At 36.0% G+C, this 19,231-nt stretch overlaps 1 protein-coding gene across 5 annotated transcripts in view; it reads right to left on the bottom strand.

The window, feature by feature from the left end:
* Positions 1-249: 249 nt before the first annotated feature.
* HACE1 (HECT domain and ankyrin repeat containing E3 ubiquitin protein ligase 1) overlaps positions 250-19,231 on the bottom strand; it is a 117,550-nt gene continuing 98,568 nt past the window's right edge. For all 5 annotated transcript variants that reach the window (XM_043889944.1, XM_043889946.1, XM_043889948.1 and 2 more), the window contains 4 exons: positions 14,721-14,819; positions 14,374-14,444; positions 2,385-2,498; positions 250-1,589 (listed from right to left, as the gene is read on the bottom strand). In XM_043889944.1, the coding sequence (XP_043745879.1) occupies positions 1,487-1,589; positions 2,385-2,498; positions 14,374-14,444; positions 14,721-14,819 (387 nt within the window). In that variant the 3' untranslated portion in view covers positions 250-1,486. The remainder of the gene's footprint in view (positions 1,590-2,384; positions 2,499-14,373; positions 14,445-14,720; positions 14,820-19,231) is intronic.

Below are 19,231 nucleotides of genomic sequence, written 5' to 3'. Positions count from 1 at the left end.
ACTAAAATTATAAGCAACATAATATTAAATAACCTATTTGAGGTTAGAAGGCAATGACCTCTTGTACAAAAATTTCAAAACCCAATGTTTTAAAAACTACTAGCTTCAATTATTATAAATAAAGCATCTGAATTCTAATTTTAGAGCTACTAGTAATTTTAAGAGATTTCCTTGTTTCTAATGTAATCTGTTGAAACATGTTTTCTTAACATTAAAAAAACCAACAATAATGGAAGAGGACCAAAAACATGTATTAAAGAAGTTTTATAACTTAGCAAAGCAAAGCTTTTTTCAACATACAAGCCTATGTACACGTATATACATTTTGTCTATACTGATATACACATTGTCTATATTTGTCAGTGACAACTACAGTGGTGCTGTATTTGCATATATATGAGAAAATATGCATATAAGAGTCGTTTTACCAATAATGATGCCACGCGATAGCCTATTTTTAGTTTCCAGAGGCAAGGCCCTAAACATTACAAATTCCTCCATTAATATTTTTGAATGTTGGAGTGTTCCTGCTTCCCCCTTAAAAGGTATGCTGTAACTATTCAAATATGTCTTTTCAAAAGAAAACTGATTAGCCCACCCTAAAATTTAAAAATCCAATGCTTTGTATTAGGTATATATCACTTGAATTCAATATTTTAACCATAAAAAGCAAATTTAAGGAAGAATTACATACTTAAATTGTAATCTGCACACTGGATTATGTTTTCAAATGTGACATTACAGTTCATAGATAAAACAATAGTAATGAAAAGAAACATGGCAAAATATTATTTTATCTAAATATAATTAAAACAAAGCATAAAAATAACTTTGAGACAATAATTCATACAATACAGCAAAGGCTTTAATATATAAATCAGATGTCATTTCATCAGCTGTTTATTAGTCACATCAGTCTAAACTTTACATATTAAAATACTGAAAAGCTAAAAAACATCATTGCAATATAGATTCAATATGGGAAAATACATATTTGTGGCTTTATACACAATGTAAATTAACCCATTCTATACAGTAGTTTTCCAAAATATAAATGGCACTTTACATGCAATAGGACATACCAGGCTGGATGTCCTAATACAATTTATTATATAGAAAAATAAAGAGAGAACACCTTTTTAACATAACAGTTACATAGGAGATGTGGAATGTAGAATAGGATGCTGCCTTAACACACTCTTGGATAAGATTAAAGAAATGTGAAAAAGGACAGTTTCTATTATTTTCAATTAGCATTTTTGAAATGACAACTACTGTGATTTTATATTTTCTAATTGTATCACAAACTGAGAAAACATAAAAGGGAAAGTGAGAGAGAAAAAAAGAAAACCTGATCCTTTATGAATTTCAAACATCAGCCCTGCCTGTGGGCTGCATTTGGGCTGCTTTTCTGTTGACAGTTTCCTAAATTACTTCTGCCACTCTGAATTGCGCATCAGCGGTCAGATGAATTTCCCAGACTTCATCATGCCATTGTGTAACCATAGCTGCCACAATGCAGTGCCACAAGAAGCCTGTCCTTGAGTATTTCTTTGCTTGGGTATTCAGGTAACTTGAGCATGTTGATGCTTTAAAAGAAAAATATACCACTATTAAATAGGAAAGCTCTGAAATATTTTATTGTTTTGTCTAGAAGTGAAAACACTACTCAAAATTAACATAAAACCACCCTCTCAAATTTGCATTCAAATTGGAAAACCCTGAAGTAGTATTTAAAAAGGAAAAAAAAAACACCAAACCCTGCTGCACTGCAGTTTCCTTTAGTATGCAAATGTACCAGACAAAAATAAGTTCCCTCCAGCCTAAAATAAATAAGCAATAGGGCAATTAAGTTTGAAATGATGGCGTAACTCAGTGATACTTGTGAGAGTGTAACTTTAGTGATATTTGAACTCTATGTATCCAATCAGAGTATATGTGGGGCTTCCCAGGTGGCACTAGTGGTAAAGAGCCCACCTGCGGATGCAGGAGACAAAAGAGACATGGGTTTGGTCCCTGGGTTGGGAAGATCCCTGGAGGAGAGCAAGGCAACCGACTCCAGTATTCTTGCCTGGAGAATCCTATGGACAAAGAAGCCTGGCGGGCTACAGTCCATACAGTCGCAAAGAGTCAGACACAACTGAGGCAACTTAGCATGCATGCACACACAGAATATAAGTAGGTGGTTTCCTCAAACATTTTCCCTACCTACAAAGCGGAAGGCAAGAAACTATTACTATATAGTTCTTTATCAGTGATTACAAAATGAACAGAGATCACTGTTGAGATTTTCCTCTCAATGAAGCAATAAGCAGTCAGACCCTTGATCATTTAAAATTAATCAGACAATTCACAGTGCATTTAAATAAACCAATTTAACATACCATGTGCTTGAAGTAGGTAGAAGATTTGGAGTATATGGCACAGCAGCAATTGTGAAGTTTTGCAATCCACTTCCACCCATGATATTAGCAAATCCACCATGTGGGACCCTGGAACTAAGAGTTCATATCTAGTAAGTTGTAACCATGCAAGAAAAATCTTTGAAATAGATATATTTCAAATTATAAAAATGACTCATATCTAGCATTCATTAAATATTTGATGAATAAATAAATGGTTCACTTGATTAATTCAAGCAACAGAGGCTTTTATGTGCAATCCAAAATGATTTCCCTGTCTGTGAAAAATATCTAGGCTCAAAGATTTTTGTTTTGTATTCTTTTACACAGTGGGAAAACCAGAAAATTCTTTACACTTATCTTTCTAGAGATTTACATTGGATGCATTTTTTTAAATGTTACCTGACATAATGAGAATGCATTTGAATGCAGAGTTCCAAAGAATAGCAAGGAGAAATAAGAAAGCCTTCCTCAGCGATCAATGCAAAGAAATAAGAGGAAAACAATAGAATGGGAAAGACTAGAGATCTCTTCAAGAAAATTAGAGATACCAAGGGACATTTCATGCAAAGATGGGCTCAATAAAGGACAGAAATGGTATGGACATAACAGAAGCAGAAGATATTAAGAAGAGGTGGCAAGAATACACAGAAGAACTATACAAAAAAGATCTTCATGACCCAGATAACCACGATGGTGTGATCACTTACTTGGAGTCAGATGTCCTGGAATGTGAAGTCAAGTGGGCCTTAGGAAGCATCACTACGAACAAAGCTAGTGGAGGTGATGGAATTCCAGTTGAGCTATTTCAAATCCTGAAAGATGATGCTGTGAAAGTGCTGCACTCAATATGTCAGCAAATTTGGAAAACTCAGCAGTGGTCACAGGACTGGAAAAGGTCAGTTTTATTCCAATCTCAAAGAAAGGCAATGCCAAAGAATGCTCAAACTACCACACAATTGCACTCATCTCACACATTAGCAAAGTACTGTTCAAAATTCTCCAAGCCAGGCTTCAACAATACGTGAACCGTGAACTTCCAGATGCTCAAGCTGGTTTTAGAAAAGGCAGAGGAACCAGAGATCAAATTTGCAACATCTGCTGGATCAATGAAAAAGCAAGAGAGTTCCAGAAAAACATCTATTTCTGCTTTATTGACTATGCCAAAGCCTTTGACTATGTAGATCACAACAAACTGTGGAAAATTCTGAAAGAGGTGGGAATGCCAGACCACCTGACCTGACTCTTAAGAAATCTGTATGCAGGTCAGGAAGCAACAGTTAGAACTGGACATGGAACAACAGACTGGTTCCAAATCGGGAAAGGAGTACGTCAAGGCTGTATATTGTCACCCTGCTTATTTAACTTATATGCACAGTACATCATGAGAAATGCTTGCCTGGATGAAGCACAAGCTGGAATCAAGATTGCCGGGAGAAATATCAATAACCTCAGATATGCAGATGACACCGCCCTTATGGCAGAAAGTGAAGAAGAACTAAAGAGCCTCTTGATGAAAGTGAAAGAGGAGAGTGAAAAAGTTGGCTAAAGCTCAACATTCAGAAAACTAAGATCATGCCATCTGGTCCCATCACTTCATGGCAAATAGATGGGGAAACAGTGGCAGATTTTATTTTCTTGGGCTCCAAAATCAGTGATGGTGCATGCAGCCATGAAATTAAAAGATGCTTACTCCTTGGAAGGAAAGTTTTGACCAACCTAGATAGCATATTAAAAAGCAGAGACATTACTTGGCCAACAAAAGTCTTGTCTAGTCAAAGCTATGGTTTTCCAGTAGTCGTGTATGGATGTGAGAGCTGGACTATAAACAAAGCTGAGCACCAAAGAATTGATGCTTTTGAACTGTGGTGTTGGAGAAGACTGTTGAGAGTCCCTTGGACTGCAAGGAGATCCAACCAGTCCATCCTAAAGGAAATCAGTCCTGAATATTCATTGGAAGAACTGATGCTGAAGTTGAAGCTCCAATACTTTGGCCACCTGATGTGAAGAGATGACTCATTTGAAAAGCTCCTGATGGTGGGAAAGAGGGAGGAGAAGAGGACAACAGAGGATGAGATGGTTGGATGGCATCACCAACTCTATGGACATGGGTTTCAGTAAGCTCTGGGAGTTGTTGATGCACAGGGAAGCCTGGTGAGCTGCAGTCTATGGGGGCTCAAAGAGTCGGACACAACTGAGTGACTGAACTGAACATAGTGAGACTACAGAAAGGTGAACAAAGTCAGAAGTCTCACAGTTTCTAATTTTGAAATTTAAACTACAAATCTACAGTAATCAAAACAGTGCGTACTGACATAAAGACAGAAATAGAATGGAGAACCTCAAAATAAACCCTCAAATATACAGCCAAATGATTTTTGACAGGAGTGTTAAGAACATTCAACAGAAAAAGGACAGTCCTTTCAACAAATTGTGCTGAGAAAACTGAATATTCACTACAAAAAAATGAAGTTAGACCTTTTCCTAACACCGTATACAGTTAACTCAAAATGAATCAGAGAACTAAATGAAGAGGTAAACCTATAAAATTCTTAGAAGAAAATCCAGGGGAAAAGCTTTATGACAGTGGATTTGGTAATGATTTCTAGGATATGATACCAAAGACACAGGCAACAAAAGAAAAATAGATAAATTGGACATAAAATTAAAACTTGGGTGCCAAAGGATACCATGAACTGAGTGAAAAGGTGAGCCACAGGAGAAAATATTTTTAAATCATAAATATGACAAGGAATCAATATTGAGAAAATACATTGGCCAAAACGTACGTTAAGTTTCTTCTGCAATATCTTACGGGAAAACCCAAATGAACTTTTTGCCCAACCCAATATATAGAGCTCCTACAACTTAACAACAAAAACCCAATTTAAAAAATAGGGACAGGGTTCAAACAGACATTTTTCCAAAGAAAATACACAAATGGCTTATAAGCATTCAAAAGATGTTCAATCAAAAATCACCTGTCATTAGGGAAATGCATATCAAAACCACACTGAGGGCTGAGGGCTTCGCTGGTGGTTCAGTGGTAGAGTCCACCTTCCAGTGGGTTTGATCCCTGGTCCAGGAAGATCTCACATGCTGAGGAGCTTAAACTAAGCCCGTGTGCTACACCTACTGAGTCTGTCCTCTAGAGCCTGTGACTTGCAGCTACTGAGCACATGCACCACAACTGCTGAAGCCTGCATGCCTTAGACCTCGTGCTCCACAACGAGAGAAGGCCTGGCAATGAGAAGCCTGCACACCACAGCCACCAAGTAACCCCGATCCCTGCAGCTACAGAAAAGCCTGTGCAGCAGTGAAGACCCAGCACAGCCAAAAGAAGTAAATTGATTTTTTTTAATGTTAAAAAAAAAACCTACACTGAGCTGTCTAACTCACAGGTATTAAGATGACAGTTATTTTAAAAAAAAAAGGCATCAGAAAAAATACAGTTTGGGAAAGGACATGCAGAAATTGAAACCCCTTATGCAACTGCTGAGGGTAATATAAAACAGTGCAGCCAACTATGGAAAACAGTAAGACAGTTTCTCAAAAAATTAAGCATAGGATTATAGTATATATCCAAAAGAACAGAAAGCAGAGACTCAGATTTTTGTATATGCCACGTTCATAACAGCATTACTTACAACAGCCAAATTGTGGATGCAACATAAGTAACCATCCATGGATGGAAGGATAAGCACAATGCGGTAAACACATACAACAGAATACTATTCACCCTTAAAAAGGAAGGGAATTCTGACATATGCTACACTATGGATGAATCTTGAGGACATTATGCTAAGTGAAATAAGCCTATCACAAAAAGGCACCATATTGATTCTACCTATAAGGGACCTAAAGTAATCAAACTCATATAGACAGAGAGTAGAATGGTGGTTGCCAGAGACAGGGGGTATGGGAAATGGAAAGTTAGTGTTTAATAGGCACAATTTCAACTGAAGAAAATGAAAAATCTCAGGAGATGAATGGAAGTGATGGCTGTATGACAATGTGAATGTACATAGAACTGTACATTTAAAAATGATTTAAATGTTAAATATATCTTACCACATACACTAAAAAAAATTGTCAAATAATGCACCAAGATTTTCTATTAATATTTATTTCACAGATGATATGCACATATTCACAGAGAAAAAAAACAATCCAATAGAAATAGATCTCTAAAACTAAAAGTTTTCTTTTCTAGCTAGGAAGTAGTTTGGTCACTATTAAATACTATTAAATACTTTATTGATGAAATGCCTAAACTTACCTTAGAAATTCAAGTGAATGTTAAAAGGATGCCTGAATCTTCCTAACAAAACCCTAACATATGAGCAATTCCTAATTAGGGCAAGAGAATATCTAAAGACCTGAATATATATGTCAATAAAGTGAAATAAAATTCAACATTAGTTTATCTATGCATATTAACCTTTGCCTAAAAAATTAACAAAGGTGACCAAAAATAAAAAGGGATGAAAGATATTAGAGGCAGATTTTAAATACAAATATACCACTTCATCAGGACAGGTGAGAAAATGAGCCTTGACACTGATTCTTACACAAATTATAGCACAGAATTTCAATATCACAATTCATATAAATAAATTTTGAAAAATTAGGTGAGCCTCCAATTTTAATATCTAGACTGAAAATATTCTGTAAACTGATATTCACAAACAATACCTGAAATCTTACTCCTCTTCTAAACTATAAACAATGACTGGGCCCCCTACCTGAATAACCAGTGGATCTTAAGCTAAGATTATGGCTCATCAAGCTTAAGCATGTATGAGAAAAATAAATGAAACTGTCTTTGGTTGAGTATTATGACACCTGAATTATACAATGTAAAATTACAGTTAATAAAAATGACATATTTCTATTTTATACAAAGTAGTCATATAGTCTGACATTCATTACTAACAGATAATGAAACAAAAGTTAGAAATTTAAGGCTGTCCTGTAGATAAACAAAATACTGTCAGCAACATAAAAATACTTTAAAGTTACTGATGATACAGATTCTTGCTCCTACAACTAGAACACAACTCTAGTCTCCTACAGCTCTTCAGTAAGATTGTTCTAGATTAAATAATGGATATGGAAGAAGACATTTTACAATCTAAAGGATAAACAGAATGTTCCAGAAAGTGCAAAAAAGGGGAAAAGTACATAGTTTTGGTCTAGAAGGGCAAACACTATACCTATTGATTACTGGGTCTAGTGTAAAAGGAAAGTTATGGTTTAAAAAACTTTAAGATTTACTCTGGTTAAATTCAAAGCAAGGACTCCATTTTGACCAAGTGCTGAAAAGTGGATTTTTCACTTGAAGATAAAGCTGAGGTCCATGTAGTTTCCCCTCAGCCTCCGTGGCTTCTGCTCTTTGCCCAAATCCTGCACCACAGTTTAAATGGATTTGCCACTATACTTCTCTATCAGTTAAATAGCAAAATGTGCAGTTCTTTTCAGTATTGCTAACTATGACTATAGGCCCAGGAGACATATTGTGTATCACTAATCCAAGTGTTTTTAATTCTATAACAGTAGCAAACTAACAATTTTAGTACTAAAGAACTTGAATAATTATTTCCTGCATTTTAAAAGCTCATACCAACCAAATCATGAAGGAAAATATAGTAATTTATTAAACAGCATTTAAATATAAACCACTTAGAAAAAAATTAAAGAGCCCTGGCTTATAACATAAACCAAAATAAAGTCCAGATGGCTTAAAAACTGGTATGTAAAAACAGAAACAAAAATGTTACCAAAAAATGTAGAAAAACATATAAGTATACAAAATCTTGTGAGTAGGGAAGAATATATTAAAAAAAAAAAAAGTAAGGAAAGTAATAATCAACTTGCAACCTAACTTAGAATCTTCATTATCGAATTTTTATAAATTTATAATCTATATGGAAATCTATATGTCTACCTTAATAAAATTAAAAGGCAAATGATAAACTGGGAAAAATATTTGCAGAGTTATAAATGTCCCTATCTGCATATCTAGGGACATTAAAAAACAATTTTTTTAAATGATGGTAGAATAATGTAAAAAAATAAAGACAGGAAATCTATTCCAATACAAAGTAAACATATAAGAAACTATGGAAATAAAAATGATTATTTCTTACACTGACAGAATATAAGAAACAGGGACTCTAATTCCCTGCTGATGTCAATAATGGGATCTTTCTGAAGTTTACGTGAGGAATATCTCAAAGTTATAAAAATTTATATACTCTGCATGCAAAAATTTCCCTTTTAAGAATTTTCCCTATATACTTATCCTACTTATCCTATATTTATAAATAATCAAACTGTTGCTGCTGCTAAGTCACTTCAGTCGTGTCCGACTCTGTGCGACCCCACAGACAGCAGTCCACCAGGATCCACCGTCCCTGAGGTTCTCCAGACAAGAACTGAAAAAAATAATAATCAACTGATCTGCCAGTATAAAAAGCATACAAATTCCTTACTTGCTCAGCATTATTCATAAACAGGAAAATTTAGCAATGAAGGACAATATCCATTCAGTTCAGTTCAGTCACTCAGTCCTGTCTGACTCTTTGTGACCTCATGAGGCGCAGCAAGCCAGGCCTCCCTGTCCATCACCAGCTCCTGGAGTTTACCCAAACTTATGTCCATTGAGTTGGTGATTCCATCCAACCATCTCATCATCTGTCATCACCTTCTCCTCCTGCCCTCAATCTTTCCCAGCATCAAGGGTCTTTCAAATGAGTCAGCTCTTCGCATCAGGTGGCCAAAGTATTGGACTTTCCACTACAACATCAGTCCTTCCAATGAATATCCAGACTGATCTCCTTTAGGATGGACTGGCTGGATCTCCTTGCAGTTCAAGGGACTCTCAACAGTCTTCTCCAACACTACAGTTCAAAAACATCAATTCCTTGGCACTCAGCTTTCTTTATAGTCCAACTCTCACATCCATACATGACCAATGGAAAAACAATAGCCTTGACTAGACGGACCTTTGTTGACAAAGTAATGTCTCTGCTTTTTAATATGCTATCTAGGTTGGTCAAAAGTTTCCTTCCAAGGAGTAAGCGTCTTTTAATTTCATGGCTGCAGTCACTATCTGCAGTGATTTTGGAGCCCCTAGAAATAAAGTCTGCCACTGTTTCCACTGTTTCCCCATCTATTTGCCATGAAGTGATGGGACTGGATGCCATGATCTTAGTTTTCTGAATGTTGAGCTTTATCCCAAGTTTTTCACTCTCCTCTTTCACTTTCATCAAGAGGCTCTTAAGTTCTTCTTCGCTTTCTGCCATAAGGGTGGTGTCATCTGCATATCTGAGGTTATTGACATTTCTCCCGGCAATCTTGATTCCAGCTTGTGCTTCTTCCAACCCAGCGTTTCTCATAGTGTACTCTGCATATAAGTTAAATAAGCAGGGTGACAATATACAGCCTTGACATACTCCTTTTCATATTTGAAACCAGTCTGTTGTTCCATGTCCAGTTCTAACTGTTGCTTCTTGACCTGCATACAGGTTTCTCAAGAGTCAGGTCAGGTGGTCTGGCATTCCTATCTCTTTCAGAATTTTCCACAGTTTATTGTGATCCACAGCAGTTAAAGACTTTGGCATAGTCAATAAAGCAGAAGTAGATGTTTTTCTGGAACTCTCTTGCTTTTTCGTTGATCCAGCAGATGTTGGCAATTTGATCTCTGGTTCCTCTGCCTTTTCTAAAACCAGCTTGAACATCTGAAAGTTCACGGTTCACGTATTGTTGAAGCCTGGCTTGGAGAATTTTGAGCAGTACTTTACCAGCATGTAAGATGAGTGCAATTGTGCGGTAGTTTGAGCATTCTTTGGCATTGCCTTTTTTTTTTTTTTTTAATCTTTCAGAAAATACATTTATTTTTGAAATTGAGTTAGTTACAGTAACATGTAATGGTTTGTGGGTTTTTTTTGTTTTTTTTTTATTTATTTATTTTTTTTTTTTGGGGGGGTTTTGTCATACATTGATATGAATCAGCCATAGATTTACACGTATTCCCCATCCCGATCCCCTCCTCCCACCTCCCTCTCCACCCGATTCCTCTGGGTCTTCCCAGTGCACCAGGCCCGAGCACTTGTCTCATGCATCCCACGTGGGCTGGTGATCTGTTTCACCATAGATAGTATACATGCTGTTCTTTTGAAACATCCCACCCTCGCCTTCTCCCACAGAGTTCAAAAGTCTGTTCTGTATTTCTGTGTCTCTTTTTCTGTTTTGCATATAGGGTTATCGTTACCATCTTTCTAAATTCCATATATATGTGTTAGTATGCTGTAATGTTCTTTATCTTTCTGGCTTACTTCACTCTGTATAATGGGCTCCAGTTTCATCCATCTCTTAGGGACTGGAATGAAAACTGACCTTTTCCAGTCCTGTGGCCACTGCTGAGTTTTCCAAATTTGCTGGCATATTGAGTACAGCACTTTCACAGCATTATCTTTTAGGATTTGAAAGAGCTCAACTGGAATTCCATTACCTCCATTAGCTTTGTCCGTAGTGATGTTTCCTAAGGCCCACTTGACTTCACATTCCAGGATGTCTGGCTCTAGGTTAGTGATTACACCATCGTGATTATCTGGGTCATGAAGATCTCTTCTGTAGAGTTCTTCTGTGTATTCTTGCCACCTCTTCTCAGTATCTTGTGCTTCGATTAGGTCCATACCATTTCTGTCCTTTATTGAACCCATCTTTGCATGAAATGTCCCCTTGGAATCTCTAATTTTCTTGAAGAGATCTCTAGTCTTTCCCATTCTACTGTTTTCCTCTATTTCTTTGCATTGATCGCTGAGGAAGGCTTTCTTATTTCTCCTTGCTATTCTTTGGAATTCTGCATTCAAGTGGGAATATCTTTCCTTTTCTCCTTTGCTTTTCGCTTCTCTTCTTTTCACAGCTATTTGTAAGGTCTCCTCAGACAGCCATTTTGCTTTTTTGAATTTCTTTTTCTTAGGGATGGTCTTGATTCCTATCTCCTGTACAATGTCACAAACCTCTGCCCATAGTTCATCAGGCACTCTGTCTATCAGATCTAGTCCCTTAAGTCTATTTCTCACTTCCACTGTATAGTCATAAGGGATTTGATTTAGGTCATACCTGAATGGTCTAGTGGTTTTCTCTACTTTCTTCAATTTTAGTCTGAATTTGGCAATAAGGAGTTCATGATCTGAGCCACAGTCAGTTCCTGGTCTTATTTTTGTTGACTACATAGAGCTTCTCCATCTTTGGCTGCAAAGAATATAATCAATCTGATTTCAGTTTTGGCCATCTGGTGACGTCCATGTGCAGAGTCTTCTCTTGTGTTGTTGGAAAAGGGTGTTTGCTGTGACCAGTGTGTTCTCTTGGCAAAACTCTTTTAGCCTTTGCCCTGCTTCATTCTGTACTCCAAGGCCAAACTTGCCTGTTATTCCAGGGGTTTCTTGACTTCCTCCTTTTGCATTCCAGTCCCCTATAATGAAAAGGACATCTTTTTTGGGTGTTAGTTCCAAAAGGCCTTGTAGGTCTTCATAGAACCGTTCAAGTTCAGCTTCTTCAGCATTACTGGTCGGGGTATAGACTTGGATTACCATGACACTGAATGGTTTGCCTTGGAAACAAACAGAGATCATTCTGTCATTTTGGAGACTGCATCCAAGTACTGCATTTTGGACTCTTTGTTGACTATCATGGCTACTCCATTTCTTTTTAGGGATTCCGGCCCACAGTAGTAGATGTAATGGCCATCTGAGCTAAATTCACCCATCCAGTCCATTTTAGTTCACTGATTCCTAGAATGTCAACATTCGCTCTTGCTATCTCCTATTTGACCACTTCCAATTTGCCTTGATTCATGGACCTGACATTCCAGGTTCCTATGCAATGCTGCTCTTTACAGCACTGGACCTTGCTTCTATCACCAGTCACATCCACAACTGGGTGTTGTTGTTGCTTTGGCTCCATCCCTTCATTCTTTCTGGAGTTATTTCTCTACTGATCTCCAGTAGCATATTAGGCACCTACCGACCTGGGGAGTTCATCTTTCAGTGTCCTGTCTTTTTGCCTTTTCATACTGTTCATGGGGTTCTCAAGGCAAGAATACTGAAGTGGTTTGCCATTTCCTTCTCCAGTGGACCACATTCTGTCAGACCTCTTCACCATGACCCGTCCATCTTGGGTGGCCCCACACGGCATGGCTTACATTGAGTTAGACAAGGCTGTGGTCCATGTGATCAGACTGGCTAGTTGTCTGTGATCGTGGTTTCCGTCTGTCTGCCCTCTGATGCCCTCTCTTAGCACCTACTGTCTTACTTGGGTTTCTCTTACCTTGGACATGAGGTATCTCTTCACGTCTGCTGAGAGGTCAATAGATTTAAGAATAGATAGCCATTTAAAAAATTAGATCTATAAATGAATCTATTTTAAACAATATATTTCTAAATTCAAAAGTTATAAGAGGAACAATGCTTTTAAAAAATAAAAATTTGTATATGTCAGAAAACCTCTGGAAGAATAACCAAAATAGATTATATTAAGAGACTGAGATAAGAGATGATTTTATAAAATTTTAGTCTAACCTTCCTACATATAAAAAATAATTTTTAACTCTTTTTATTAAATTACTCAAATCTCTAGGTATTTCTTGGCACTAAGAAGCCAAGTAAACAAAAAAATGACAAGATTTTATTTCATATTTTTAGTCTATAATCTGTGATTAATTAATGCTTTATTTATTCTTTAAAATTAGGTATACATTGTAACTCCAACTATTTTTCTAACTACATACTTAAAAAACTAAAAAATTCAGCAAAATATTAATAGTGTTATCTAAGAACAGTGTAATTACTTAATGGGATTTTCATTTTCTCCTATCTATATTCTCCATTTTCCAAATTTTCTAGAATGGTTACAAACTACTTTAAAAATAAAACAGTGGGGACTTCACTGGTGGTCCAATGGCAAAGACTCTGCGCTCTCAGTGCAGGGGGCCTGGGTTAGATTCCTGGTTGGGGAACTAGATCCCACATGCTACAACTAAAGAACCTGCATGCTGTGAAAAAAATCAAACAGCCTGCACGCCACCACTAAAATGCAGTGCAGACAAATAAGTAAAATTTAAAAAATAATACAACGGACTTTAAGTTACATATATGTAATATAGACATACATTTACACTATGTATTTGAAACAGGTAGTAAAAAATAAATATATCAAATTATTTATAATGGTTATTGCTGGCAAGTGATGGTTTTTCTTATTTCTTTTAGTTTTCGATGTTCCAATTTTTTTAGAAGAACCATGCAAATTTATAATGAAACTACTGAACTATATTTTCATAAACAGAAGGATACAGATGAAATTCTAAGTTATCAAGAATGAAAATCACACCTTTCTTTTACATCTTTCAGAACTATAAGTTAAGAGAGATTTAAATCATTTAGTTTTCTAACATTGATGATGTTTAATTGTTTCCAAACGTAGACTTTTCAATGTATGGTATCACAAATTACTTTTTAGGCCACAAATCTTAGAACATTAAAATTTGACAAAAATTGAAGAAAAAATGCTGTGTATGGATATTATATGTACTGTGTGTGTGTGTGTGTGTGTGTGTGTGTGTGTGTGTGTGTGTGTGTGTGTGTGTGTGTGTGATCCCAGCAACAACTACTGGCTACTATTATTGGCTTACAGATTGAAAAGACTACCAAGTTACAAAATAATATATATGTTGACAGTTCTGACAGGAATAATTTTTTATACCTTAAATAAACATATTTTGGGTACTACTATATATTTTAACTTTAATGCCTAAATAAACCTTTGTTTCATGTCTAAAAATATAAAAAAGGAGGTGAGAAACAAACAATTCAGAGTAATAACTCACTCTGAGTTGCTTACCTCTAATCCATTAGAAATGGAATACATTAAATTCTTTCTACATTATCATAAAAACACTTCTTACCTGCCAGTAACAAACTGCAAGAGAAGAACTCTCTCCTCTGGAGTAATATCTTCCACAACTTCCCAGAACCACTAAAAACAAAAAAAAACTAAACTCACATTTCAGAGCAATTGTAGGCTTCTTAGTACCAGAGCAATATGCAATATTCATAAAGCATATTTTATTCTATGAAACTCATTTATAAAAAAAGACTTCATATAAAGCTTTCATATGGAATTCCCTTGAGAAGAATTTAGGGAAAAACTTTACTTTGTTAATTAATACAGGTTTTCATTCAATAGTGCTGAAAAGCTTATAAGATTAAATGGCTAAACTTAACTTCATTCTAAGCTCTAGAGAGACTTTACCTGAATAACTGGATCTTCTCTTTCATAGCCACTTGTGTATTCTGTATTTTTTATCCAATCACTCACATCAATTTCTGGCATGCCAGAAAGCAGTAGCTCCTTTGGGAAAGAAGAAAAATATTTCATTAATCTTCTTTGGGGGAAAAAAGAGATTACATTTAAATAGCAAATTTGTCTTAATTAGAAACTAATCCCATGTAAAACTGATTTATTTCTGTGTTTGTCTGCATGTTATCAGTAACAAGTACTACATGGTAGAGAACCCTTGATACTGATAATCACAAATATTGTGAGATGTGGAGATGTCGCTACACTAATACAATTTAATTAAAACATAAGCGATAATCCTTCATGTTTATATAGAAACACATATGCCACAAGTTTATATGTGCAACAATTTTATGAACATTATTCTTTTTGGTTTATATATATTTTATGAATTTGTTAACTTTTATAAAGATACTATACTCTCAATATAGAAATAACAACAGAGACCTAAATAAATCTGAGTTAAGCAAATAAAAAGATCAAGAAACTCTAATCACTAGAAAAAAGAAGTTATAATAAAAAGTTATTTTTAAAAATATCAAAACAGATTTAGGCCTTAGAGGAACTCTATTATGAAATAATTCCAATCCTTTAAAGTCAAATTTCCATAAGGTGAAAAAAACCGCAGTTTTCCTACTAATGACTTTTGGTATCCTTTTTTTCAGGAAGATCATCAAACAAACAAAATATCAATCAAATAACTAAGAATGAAATTAAGAATGGCAAAAGTATTTTACCATAGTATTCCTCAAGTGAAAACAGAACATGAGAAAAGCTTGTCCACAACTCTGAATTAAACCATATCTCACAGTTGCATGGGTTTACTCAATAAAGTAAGGCAATAACTAGCCTACACTCAACACTGACAAGCCAGAACAGCAGATTTTGTTATTGCACAGAAAGAGTCACTTCTCCTACAGCACCTCCTCAAAAATATGTAAGGTATATATATAGAGTGTGCTCTGAAAAAGATTAACGGAGGTCGATATAGGGTGGTGTCTGAGAAATCTTGGGTGTTTGAGATCTATTCAAGGAGTCTGCAAGGTTCGCCCTTTTCCAACTGAGGCTGAATTTTCTCTATACATTTCAGTTAAACATTTCACAACAGATTATAAGCAGAAACAGTTATGAGAACCCATTTTCTTCTATGATGCCAGACATTAAATTTGGAAAGATATAAAACAATAATACTTTCCCACTATTTATGTTTTATTCTGGAAAATAAATAATTTTATTTATCTTTTAGCTTTAATTTCTTAAATCTTATTTATGTTAATATGTAATGAATTGTTATTCTTATATGAGCTAATAAAATATTTTACATTTCTGTTCAAATTTAAAATATCAATTACTATAACCAACATAAACTCTTTTCTTATAAGGGGTCTTAAGACCAAATAATTTAATAATTGCCTGTCTAAGGTGTCTTTTAGTCCTCCTTACTAAGTATTTGGCTATGGTCAATACTTTAGCCACTTGATGTGAAGAACTGACCCATTAGAAAAAGACCCTGATGCTGGGAAAGGTTGAAGGCAGGAGGAGAAGGGGACAACAGAGGACAAGATGGTTGGATGGCATCACTGACTTGATGGACATGAGTTTGAGCAAGCTCCAGGAGTTGGTGATGGACAAAGAAGCCTGGCGTGTTGCAGTCCATGGGGTCGCAAAGAGTTGGACACAACTGAGCAAACTAAACTGGCTGACCATAGTATTATAAAATGCTTTAACTGATGAAGGCATTCTGGTAGGGTCCATTTACCACCCCCAAATACATTTTCCATCTTCCTTTGCACATTCTGTGCCCCAGGTGGCTGATCCCTGCAGACTGGCTCTCTTGCCTGTTGGCCTCAGATTGGGTTCCATCACTGGGAAACAGGCAGGAGTCTGAAGGTGAGAGTACATTCTGCTCCTTCCCTCTCCAGTACATCTTTGCAGCAGCTATGCCTCCTCAACTATAGCTACCACCTGGTGATTCAGACTCACACAGGGCTCCTCACAGCAATTCCTCCATGTGTCTTCAATTTAGGGATGATAAAGGCTTTCTCCTGTTGCTATTCTCTGGATGCCTCAAGCATATCTTGTTTATTCTTAACCTACCCATGCCTCTGTAAGTTCCTTTATTAAAGTTTCTTTATTTGAGCCATCTAGGGAAATTCTGTTCCCTGGCGCTACCCTGATACAGATCTGCCAAAAAAGGAATATGGATGATTGTTACATGTTTCTCACAATCCATGGGTTTAATCCTCTTCCCTTCTAGGCTGAAGATAAGCTTTTAATAATATTGAGTATGCTTTCATTGTTAATAATTGTGAATAAAAATGAGACTATATTCTCTCAAGGAACTTGAAGTATTTCACGAACATCATATGTTATGATTTTGTGACGGGAACAAAATATCCTTATTAGCTCATTTAACACTGGGGGGGGGGGAAGTTATTAAGTTGACTAAAAGAAGATGAAATTGGAAGTACACAATAAAAAGTATCAATACATATACATATAGCAAAAGACTTTAGTCCAAATCAACAATTTATTATTTTTTTAAATATGACAAAACAATTGATCTTTTGGAATTGGGTACAAAATATATATCCCAAAAACTAACAGTCAGAAACTGAGTCATGCGAGTGTTCACAGCCTTTAGTTTACCTCATATTCACATGGCTCAGCGTTTTAATATCCTGGTACCACCATGGATAAACTCATAAGCAGCACAGGATGGCAGGACAGTACCTCAGACATTTGAGGAACCCTTCAACTGTAATAATACTATAGATATAGTAATCACAACAATGTTGTCACCATTTTTGAACCTGATGATCATCTCGTGACGTGAGACTGCATTCTGTCCACAAATTGATGAATACATCTCAATTTGTAAGGACATTGATGCTACTAGATACTTTCTTTTCATGAAGACTCTAGAATCTAACCTGTATCTTTAATTCTGATGAACATGTTTATGCCATGAACTTAGATGAAATGAACTTAGATATTTTAGCCAACTTTAAAAAAAAAAAAAGTTTCCTATCCCAGTGTAGCCTCTAGAGCCCTTTCCTGTGAAAGACACACAAGTCGCAAAAAAGGTTCCAAATCCAAGTCTCATTTGTAACTCACACCACTGAGAGGCAATACTGATGGAGAGACTGGGCTATGAGTCAGAGAACATGGTTCACCGTCTGGCTGTAACACATACTCTGTGAATGTGGGCAAGTCCCATACCTTCTTTGGCCTAGTTTTCCTCATCTATAAAATGAGAATAACACATGATGTGAAGGGGTCTGATGTGAAGGTTTTAAAAGTTAATACACATGAAGTACCTGGCAAATACTAAGTGTTTAATAATCATCATCATCATCATTACTGCATAAGCCAGTGTCATGCCAACAACAGTGCTCTTCCCAGACAATCCCACCATCTGAATCAGCTTACTTAGTATAGCCAGAGTCTAAGACAGACTAGGAATCCTGACCTACCTTCTAATATGTGAACCACAATTAAAAACTTACCAGTAACAGACTCAAAAGTGAAAGAAAAGGAATTAAATATTCAGAAGGAAACAGAAAATACTTTCATGACCTTGGAATAAGAAATAATTTCTTAAACAGGACACAAAAGTTCCATTCATTTAAAACAAAAAAAGATAGAACAAATAGTAAACTGAACTGTGTTAAATCTAAAAATTATAAGACACCAGAAAAGAAGGTATTCACAATACATATATCTAACAAAGACTCCTATAAGGGATTATATGAAGACTCCTACTGCTGCTGCTAAGTCACTTCAGTCGTGTCCGATTCTGTGCAACCCCAAAAATGGCAGCCCACCAGGCTCCTCTGTCCCTGGGATTCTCCAGGCACGAATACTGGAGTGGGTTGCCATTCCCTTCTCCAATGCATGCATGCTAAGTCCCTTCAGTTGTGACCGACTCTGTGCAACCCCATGGACAGCAGCCCACCAGGCTCCTCTGCTCACAGGATTCTCCAGGCAAGAATACTGGAGTGGGCTGCCATTTCCTTCTCCTCAAGACGTCTACAAATCAGTGTAAAAAAGAAAAGAAAAAAAAAAACAACAAAGAATGCAATAGAAAAACAAATTATGTCAATAAACACTTCAAAATCAGAATATATAAATGGCCAATAAACATATAAAATATACTCAATCTCACTGATCATCCGGGAAATGCAAATTAAAATCATAAAGAAATACCAATACTCTACACCAGAATGGTAAAAATAAAAAAAGACAGAGAAATAACAAAAGCTGGCTAGGATACAGAATACCCAGAACTCTTATACCTGTTGGTGGGAGTGTAAACTGACACAATACTTTGGAAAACTACTTGCTAGTATCTACTCTAATGGAATAAATGCATAACCGAAATCCCAGCAATTCCACTCCAAGACATATAATCTACAGAATGCATACGTATGTTCTCCTAAAGACATGTACTAGTGTTTGTA

This window comes from Cervus elaphus, chromosome 28 (genome assembly GCF_910594005.1).
Source record: "Cervus elaphus chromosome 28, mCerEla1.1, whole genome shotgun sequence".
NCBI lineage: Eukaryota > Metazoa > Chordata > Mammalia > Artiodactyla > Cervidae > Cervus > Cervus elaphus.
The sequence above is the reverse complement of the archived record's forward strand: the minus strand, read 5'-3'. Positions and strand labels throughout refer to the sequence as shown.